This window comes from Chironomus tepperi, unplaced genomic scaffold (assembly GCF_022539635.2).
Source record: "Chironomus tepperi strain 1889 unplaced genomic scaffold, CSIRO-AGI_Ctep_v1 contig_330, whole genome shotgun sequence".
Lineage (NCBI taxonomy): Eukaryota > Metazoa > Arthropoda > Insecta > Diptera > Chironomidae > Chironomus > Chironomus tepperi.
Genome location: NW_027226452.1, coordinates 31,098 through 41,384, shown reverse-complemented (window position 1 = coordinate 41,384; position 10,287 = coordinate 31,098). Strand labels below are relative to the sequence as shown.

The following is a 10,287-nucleotide window of genomic DNA, read 5'->3' as shown; positions in this document are numbered from 1 at the left end:
TAAATCAGAAATATTCTAAAATATTTAAAAAGAGTTTTTAAACAGTTTGTATTGAAACAATCGTGAAATTAAGAGAAATTACAGTATAATCATTACTCTCTGCTGATTTTGCGATAGAAGTAAGTCTATATTTCTATTATTAGAAGATTTAATGTACCATAAACAACAATCTCATTGAAAATCATAAGAATAGAAACATTCCAAATTCCTCTCACGGAATACGTCACAAAAAACGTCATTAAACCCTATTTCTGTTTACTCATAACCAGTAATTTTAATCAGTTTAGTCTAAGGCATTGACACTGAATTTGATCTGAATGATATTTAGAAATGTTGCTACCACGACGAAAATAGCCGGATTTGCCAAGTGACTGCTTCCCGATCGGCACTCTTTGAAATATTGGCAACACGGCGACGAGATGGCAGTATACTTAGAACCAAGTGGCAGTCACTTGGCAAATCCGGTTGTTTTCGAGTGGTTGCCACTTGGTTCAAAGTATACAGCCACCTCGTCGTCGTGATGGCAACACTTCTATAAGTGCCGATCGGGTATTGCTCTAGATGAAGGTTTGTCTATGTATCGGATGAAACAATTTTGAGTGTCACTGCCTGACTCATCCATCATTTACTCAATTTCAACATTCACTAATAACCCCTCACAATTGACTCACGAATCACGTGATAACGCAAAGAAAAGAAATCACAATAAAAATAGAAATAAGAGAACAGAATTTTTTTATATTTCGGGTTGACCTTTTAAGTCAGCACCAAACAGCTGATAAGATTTTTACGCTCGTCCTATATTAAAATTATTATTGTACATCTCAATCAGTTTGATTTTTACTGTGCTGCAATTTACATCTCTGAGAATATAAAATATTAAGTATAAAAATGGGCTTGACTAAGTTCCTGTCATCGCGTCTCGTCGGCAAACAGCTACAAATTAAGAATTTTGCATGCTTCTCAACATCACCAGTAACAGCACAGGAAGAACGTGGACAGAAAACGTCATTGTATGATTTTCATGTATCACAAGGAGGCAAAATTGTCAATTTTGCTGGATACTTGTTGCCTGTTCAATATTCTGATCAAGGAATTGCCGCATCACATGTACACACACGAACACCTGGATGTGCTTCAATATTCGATGTGAGTATTTTTTGTCTATTGAATATAAAATTCAGTTGACATACTTATTATTGATATTTTTTAGGTATCTCATATGCTGCAAACACACATAACAGGCAAACATGCGATTGAATGTTTTGAAACATTAACAACAGCTGATATTCAAGGATTACAAAAAGGATCTGGTTCCCTGACAGTTTTTACAAATCAGAATGGTGGAATACTTGATGACTTGATTGTTAGTCGTGTTGATTCCGATTTTCTTTATGTTGTATCAAATGCAGCACGTAAAGAACATGATAGTCAATTGATAAAAGAAGCTGTTGAGCATTTCCGTACGGCAAAAATAAGGATGTAAATGTGCAATTCTTTGATCCATCTGAGCGTGCATTGCTTGCATTACAAGGTCCAGGAGCACAAGCTGCTCTACAAACTTTAACAAAAATGAATTTAAGTAAATTGTACTTCATGACCACAACAGAAGCTGAGGTTGCTGGTGTTAAGGATTGTCGTATAACAAGATGTGGATATACTGGTGAAGATGGATTTGAAATTTCAATTCCAGCAGATAGTGGAAGTGCTGTAGCTGCTGCATTACTAGAATCAAAAACAGCAAATATCAAAATGGCTGGACTCGGTGCCAGAGATTCATTGAGACTTGAAGCTGGTATGTGTCTTTATGGGAGTGACATAGACACAACAACAACACCAATTGAGGCTGCACTTGCATGGCTTGTAGCTAAAAGACGAAGAGATGAACGTGACTTCCTGGTGCTAATGTAATCCTTGACCAGCTTAAGAATGGCGTGACTAGAAGACGTGTTGGAATTAGAATGACATCAGGACCGCCTGCACGTCATGGTGTGACAATCCACGCAAATGGAGACAAAATTGGTGAAATTACAAGCGGATGTCCAAGTCCATCAATTGCTGGAAATGTCGCAATGGGTTATGTTAAGGAAGAATTCAAAAAGCCAGGCACAGCAGTAGAACTTAAAATTCGTGACAAATTCTTTAAAGCAGAAATTTCAAAAATGCCATTTGTTAAGTCAAATTATTACCAAAAACCAAAGGAATGAGGATATCCATAAATATATCAAGAAACTAATTTTTAGGTTAAGAAATATTTTTTCCATAACGATTTTATGCTCATTAAACTTCATCAACTTACGTTCTTATACAGCTATCTCCCCTTTTTTTTACTTCTATTGCTACTCTATTACACTTTTCTTTTAATTAAAATAAATTAGTTTGTAGAAAATGTTTTAAAACTCTCAAATGGATACTTATTTAGTAAGAATATGGAAATGAAATGGAAAGGAACTGAAAAATCTGTCAAGTGGAATTTAAAACTGGAAAATTTTCTTGAAAATAAAGAAGATTTTTTTTTTTTATTTTTCGGTAGTTTTATAAGAAAAAGTTTTTCATCAAGCTTCTCTACGTTTTTTGTCCCATAGGATGCATGATTATCAGTATACAAATGAATGTGAGCTTGTTTTGAATTAGATTGGGTGATATAGGAAGTTATGGAGGTATGAAACGCATTTTTTAAGGTTAGAATTATAATGGTGATTCTAAGTCACGTATGAACTAAAAGGTTCAGTTAAGCACACATTAAGCTAAGCCATCAACGCATTAGATCCAGCCAAACGCACATTGGGGTCAACCAGACATACAATAGACTAGGCCAAACACAAATTAGGCTCGGCCATTTACGAAAACAGGCATTTTTCGTAAAAGCAGTTTTAAATCTAGCAAATTAGAGACAATTTCTAGTCGAAAAGCAAGTTTCGTCTACTCCAATACTTAATTTAGAGCATAGCCAGGATCAATTGTGACCTGGACTCTCTCAAGAAGACGTCGACCTACGAGTTAGGTCGTACTGTTTGAATCTAGTTTAATTAGGTGTCATATGTTCGAGTTAATTAAAGATTATTTAAGAGATTATTACAATTTGTGTGTCCCAAAATACACAAACCGAGTTAGCGTGACTAGAAACAGCGAAAAAGAACCCGAATCCGTCTAGACTTTCCCTAGGATGGAACCAGGGTCGTTAGAATGTTAGGCCGACACTCCACTGCTGCTTCTTTGCTGCCTTAAAGATTGTTTCGATCTTGTTAAAATTTGGTGTATTTTCATAATTTTTGGTCAACTTACGTGTGTCTTAAGGCATAGTAGTGTTTGTATAAGTACTGTAGTGACTTGTCGCGGACCAATAACAAGAACTCAATTACTATATCGACAATTTGCTCTAATTTACATAACCTTATTTTAAAATTACGTTCAAAAATTTACAAATTTCAGGAGATTGAACTTAGTAGAACAACAATGTGTACATGTCCGAGCTCTAATAGAACACAAGTACAAAAAGTATATTTCATGAGATAATTCCTCTCTCTTAATTTATTTTATTTTTATTTTTTTAAATTCATTAAAAATCTTATTGCAAACTTTTTCTTTACAAAAGAATGTCTTGCTCAATTGTGCGGCCTCAACATTTCTTCATTTCTCGTCATACTTTATTGTATACACAGAATGGTCTATGCACAACCCAATGAGTGAGGGTTTCAGTCTTCGACTCATTTAACCAAAATTGGTTTTTCCATCCCAACTAATAGAAAAAAATTATCTTGAAAAATTCCTTGATTTAGGAATGAAGAAAAAGAAGGAATTTCATTGCCGAGGCATCAGCTATGGTTCATTCTAAACATAATAAAAATTCTCTTCCTAAGATAATTGCAAGGAACAAGAAAGAAATATTCAATATAATGAAACTTGGTAATGAAAATTAAAAAGAATGAAAAAAATTGAAATTCTCAATTTATTATTACTTTTTTTTGGGAATGGATATTCTAAGACAGATTTCTTATTTTTTTGGATTTATGATAGACAAGGAATGAAGCATTTCTAATGTTTTTAAATTATGGCGCATTTTATTGCTGGAAATTGTCAATTTTTAGAGCGTTATCATGAATGTTATTGAATTATCGCAATGGAAGTGATGTCCTGGAGCTCCAAAAGCTACTTAGCGCAGAACAGTGATTCAAAGAATGTCAGTTCAACGTGCCGACAGAGAAATTGTACAAAATAGGTGACAGAGTTAGCAACAGAGTCAGACTGAAGTGAATCCGTCTTAAACTTATCAGATCTGCGTTCTAAGTCACATTTAGTGCACCATCCGAGTGTTTAAACTCATTGGTTACTCCTTTTGGTGTCCTAATTCCAGTGTAACTTTAGCGTAAATTCGTCAGAGTCATATTGACTTAGGAACACTATTTTTTTTGTGATTTTTCTAGTTCATGTCCTTTTGAGGATAATATACTAAAATGGGTTTCGCGTTAGTCGGCATTTTACATAATGCTTGAAGTGCCCAGCCATATGAGCACTGCAAGGCAGGCACAGCGATTATTAATCTGTTGTACTACACCCTTTAGACCTACAGTTTATAGTGGGATCCGAACTACTTCTAAACTCTGAAAATTGTAAAGACACTAGTACATCATAGGACCTGATGTACTCTCAGAAATGGAAAAATAGCTTCGAAAATGAGACATGAATTGGGATTGAACCCAGAACCTTTGAAGCTGGGATTGAATCAAAGACTTTTGGATTAGGAATTGAACTCAGGTTTTTGGACCTAAGATTGAACCCAGGAATTTTGGCACATAAGGCCATCGCTCTACCATTTAGGCTACTGATGTCATTTCACAATAGTCGGCATTACATTGACATAATACTTCTTCTTTCAGATCAACAGAAATTCAAAATAAATTTACAAATTATTTCTCATTCTCCGAGAAAATCTCAACCTTATTCCAGTCTCACTGCTGACATTACTCTCACTATTGACACAAAAATTGAGAAAAAAACAATTCGAAATCGCTATAAAAAATCCACAAGTCTAATTTAAGACATTAGCATATTTCCCATCTAATTTCGCTTCTAAAAATATGAAGACATGGATGATATCCAATAGATAATGAACAAAAATTCCTTGATTGTATCATATTTAAACATTTATTAAAAAAATATTGCCTTCGGCACTTTATTGATGAGTTTTTCAATATTTTATTAGAAATATTCATATTTGAGGACGTCGCATGGCTTTCTCAAATTCATCGGAATGCTGAATATTTCGCATTAAATGAGGCTTAAATTTTTCTGATTTATAAAGCAGTCAGACGGGAGGCAAAATTCAGATTAAATAATTTAAATTAATTTACACCTGTCATCATGAATAAAAAAAAATTAATTAACAGTAATTTCATCATCCGGGATCCGGTCAGTGCTGCTGTAAAAAATTACTTTACTTACATCTATCCTTCCGTTCGTTTGGCTATTGTTTGTTGAGTTATTAAAATCCCTAGAATGTAATTATCATTTTTCACTTCCTCCTTGCCTAATTTTTTTTTTTTGTTGTGTGACTTCTCTTCCTCATCACGGAATGTTTATCATTTCACCAGTCTGACCATATCGCCATTACCACTCTTTTTTTTATTCATTTCTCATTCTTTATGCTCCCAAATGTATTAAAAATAATTTAATTTGTCGCACGACGAATGTCGGATGAGGATTTTTTTTTTCTTTTATGTAAGGCAGTGGTGGTCAACCTTGGATCAACCTAGATCAAGGCTGTCTCAAAAACGACCGTTAATTTATTTCAAAAATAAAAAAAATTGTCTTTAAGATTCAAATTTTTTTACCGTTAATTTTAACGTAAATTTTTATTTTAAAATAAGTCGAGTTCGAAATGTTCGAATTTTTCGAAAATCTAATATCGAAAAATTCGAATTTGAGATTGCCACACTCTGGGTCAATCCTATACCTTCGACCAAAACCGTACAATTCATACCGTTCATAACATTTCACATTACCGCCCCTCATCACACAGGTTCCCCACTACTGATGTAGGATTTAGAATGATGAATAAAAAAAAATTGTAAATAAATTGGCCGGACGTTGAGTGAATTCTTTTATGGTAAATGTTGTGCAGATTACAGAAACAACTTTCCTGTCCGAGCTTCTTTTAATGACATCGAAATGAATGGAAAATAACCTTCGGGAAGTAAAATACAAATTTTTGGCAAACTTTTAATGATGCTTGGATTTTTTTGGTTATGAATGTAATGATGTCAAAGGTTAGGTTTGTTTGATTTTGAGCATTCAATATTCATTTATAGATATATTTTTTGAATGATTTGTGTTATGGTTGTTTTAGTTGATTAGTCATGGTTGTCGTTGTTAGTTATAGTATGATTCTCTCTTTGGGTTTCTTATCTTATCTGTAAGGATGACGGCTTGCTAGACCTACCACATATTGGCTAGTTATAAACCTCTGCTTCAATTGACAATCTTTACCTTAGCATGGTGTGGTTGGTACTGAATACTAAGCTATAATGTCTGTGTAAAGTATGAATTTCATCATTCCAAACTTAATTTGACGTATCGATCTGTATCGATCAATCTTTCAACTTTAATATTCAAGAATTTATTTAATTTTGATAAGCAATGCGGTTTAATTTGTCAAACGGAAACGATTCTCGTAAAAAAAATGTAAATGTTATGCGTATTATTCATACACTAGTATTTTTATATTGACGTAGGTAGACGACTTTTATTATAATTTTTTGAGAAGCTGATTGGCACTTTATTTAATACTAAAATTTGGTAATTAATGAGGGTAATTAACAAAGGTGTGGGACTGATTACCATTATCAAAATTGATAAAAATGTGACTAAACAGGGGCCAATTTATTCGGTACTGGTATGATACAATGCAGTGGAATCACTCTGGAGTAGGGTTCCCCCAGATGCGCAGTCCTGCAGTTTTCTGCATCTATGTACATCTAATTTTGGCAAACCCTACTCTAGAGTCCTAAGTACACATAACTGCGGAATGACAATTTTTCCATCAATAGCGATGTATCCCTAGTGAATTAATTTATTGTTCCGGTCAGTTGTCCGTCCTTTCTTTGGGATATACTGTAACTTACCATATCAGTGTCAGTCATATCGTTCACAGATCTGCACCCTTTGACGGGTCCCTCAATTCTTCTAGTACAAAAATATTGTTCATATAAATGGTAGTGTTTATGACAGAACTGATCATTTCGAACATATATCGTAAATTGTACAGCTTAAATTAATTTTAAAAAATAAAATGCTAAAGTATTTAGCAATTTTTATAAGTTTCTGCATACTAGTGTCATCAGTGGATCCAACAAGAATTTCTTCAGCTGTCTTACACCAGAAAACTTCACAAAAAAATGTAGCATTTGAAAACGTTGGGAATTACAGTGAGAAATAAAAGAATATTTTTGTTAATGTGACCTTGACTAATTTGAAGGTGCCGTAGTTTATTATTTGATAACCGAAATTTATTTATTACTTTATATAAATTTAGCCGACAAAAGCAGCACTGGCGTAAATTATAAAAAAACATATTTCATCTCGAGATATTTCACTTCCTTCTGGGCTGAGTCAAAAGTCATTTGTAAGACATTCAACATGGAACTAGCAACATTTGAAACCAAAGAAGAGGCGCAAAATTTCATCAATATTTTAGAAGTTCATGACTACTTCAAAGCTAGCATTCGCTTTGTTCTTGTTGATGGCGTTACTGACTTACAAGGATCACCGACTGAATGGTATTGGACAAATTCTGGTGAGAAAATTCCATATAGAATTCCATGGGCAGCTGGACAACCTGATAACTTTTATAACAATGAACCTGTCTTGTCTGTTGGAAGAGTCGCAATGGAGGAAAAAGTTGGATTTAATGACATTCCTGCAAGTTATGCTGTTAAGTTTGCATGTCAAATTACTGAAATAATTCCATAAGTAATTTAAATGTTTGTTGTTACATCATAAGATGAATTTAGGTTCAATAAATGATTTAAATGCTTGAACACATGATCTTTGTGTCGATGCATATTAATTAAATAATTACTTTGGATATTAAGACGCCATTTGAGGGAGGTTATGAGTCACAATTGATTTATAACTTTCAATCCTTAATTTCCACTCCATAAAATTTTTATTTCATTTTCAATTAATATCGAAAATGTTCAATCAAAATTTTAACCTACTATAAACAGTTTTTGACACAAAAAGTTATTTTGTTGTCCAGAACAGCTGATGTCATTATATCCTAATGCCGAAGTGTCACTCTTTTTGGATATTGATAAGCAATTTTCGTTACCACCGTAATTATTTGGTTCTCCTTTATTCCATTGCATATTGTAAGGAATCTTTTTGTATGATTTTGTCCAATACCATTCTGTTGTAGATTTAGGGATTGATGTTACTCCATCAACATGAACATAGTTACTTCCAATTTCATTAAAAAATTTGTTTTGAAAATATTGAAATTCATCGCTGGTTTCAAACGTTGCTAGTTCCATGTCGAATGCTTTACAAGATGCCTTAGCTTCAATCCAAGTTCCTTTGAATAGTTCTGACAAGTAGTAGTACTTCTGGTATTGAAACAACTGATCTCTGGTAAACCCTTCTAGGAGAATAATGATCTTAAAGGTATTCAAAAACTAATAATGATTAAGTTACATACTGTATTGCCCTAAATTCTTAAAGCCACGTTTTTTCTGAAGATTTGCATCATAATTTGAAGATGGTTCATCTGAAGCCATAAAGTCATCTTGTTGTCGATTTATACCAAAATCTGAAGATGGTTTAGAGTCAGAATAAGCTGCAAAAGCCACAGCTAAAATGAAGAGCTTGACGATCATTTCTTCTAAGCTTGAAGTTCACTAATTAAAAGAAGATTTGAGACTGATTTTGAGGAGTCAAATGTTTTGCATTTTATATGCTTTATTTCATTAATAATTAAGTAGAATGTTATACATAAGTATTGATAATGATGTTTTTATTTTGGCAGACATTGTAGTGTGTGATTGTATATGCACTTGAATTTCATTCATAAATACTCAAATTATATTCCAATTTAATCAGGATTATTATCAATCCACGAAATTTAGAGTATGTTAAAATGAAAACATCATTTTGTGTATAACATTTCGAAAAGAAATAAATAAAATTTTGATTTTTGTAATCAAATAAAACAACAGGTCAACAAAGTGATACATATGAGGAAGTACGGCTTGATAGGACACACACTTGGTGAGAGATATATAAGAGAAAATGTCATTGCAGTGGCAAATCACAAGTTTGTTACACAGCCATTGGATGAAATCCACAAAGAAATCGTTGACCAGGAGCTTCAAAAGCTGCTTGGTAATGAAAAAATGTCAACTTAACATACAGACAGTGAATTTGTGCAAACTAGATGAAATTCGTTAAATTTTTATTCCATTTTCAAAAAATCAAAATTTAACCACTCTGATCCTCATTACTTGATTCGTGAATAATTCTGTGGCATAAAAAGTCTGTTTCATCATCATCGCAACTTATATCATTGTATCCAACTGTTTCTGTTTTACTTCCTCTTCCTATTGATAAGCATAGTTCCTTTTCACGAGCAAAATTTGGTTCTCCTTCGGACCATTGCATATTGTATGGAATTTTTCTGTTTGTATCTGATCAATACCATTCTGTTTTTGATTTAGGAATTGATGTTGTACCATCAACATGAACATAGTAACTTCCAAAACCATTAAAATATTGAACTACAACATTTTGGTTTAGAAAACTTTTAAATTCATCGGAAGTTTCAAATTTAGCCAATTCCATGTCTAATGAGTTGCAAGATGCTTTAGCTTTAATCCATGATGATTTGGGAAAATTTGGCAAGTAGTAGCTCTTCTGATAATGAGCACCATTTTTAGCTTGTCCACCTGTAAAGAAGAATAACAATTTTGAAGGTTCTTAAAATTTATATATGATTAAGATGCATACTGTATCCTCCTAAATTCGTAAATCCCACTTGTTGTTGATTATCTGAAGATGATGGTATGCTGTGATTTTCAGAATAAGCTACAAAAGCTACAACTAAAATGAAAAGTTTAACGATCATCTCTTTAAGAAGACTTGAAGTTAATGTTCACTATTTTAAAGAATATTTGAGACTGAATTTAAGAAAGTCAAATGTTCGTATTATATATGATTAAATTTAATATTAAAACTGAAATGTGAATATGAATGTTATACACAAAATGATGTTTTTATATTGACATATATACTTTA

At 32.9% G+C, this 10,287-nt stretch overlaps 1 protein-coding gene across 1 annotated transcript; it reads left to right on the top strand.

The window, feature by feature from the left end:
• The first annotated feature begins 825 nt into the window (after positions 1-825).
• LOC139093143 (aminomethyltransferase, mitochondrial-like) lies at positions 826-2,522 on the top strand. Its single transcript, XM_070643747.1, is given in 4 exon segments — positions 826-1,149; positions 1,214-1,465; positions 1,468-1,891; positions 1,894-2,522. Coding segments are annotated over 4 exon segments (1,248 nt in total). The 5' UTR covers positions 826-891; the 3' UTR covers positions 2,208-2,522.
• Positions 2,523-10,287: the final 7,765 nt, after the last annotated feature.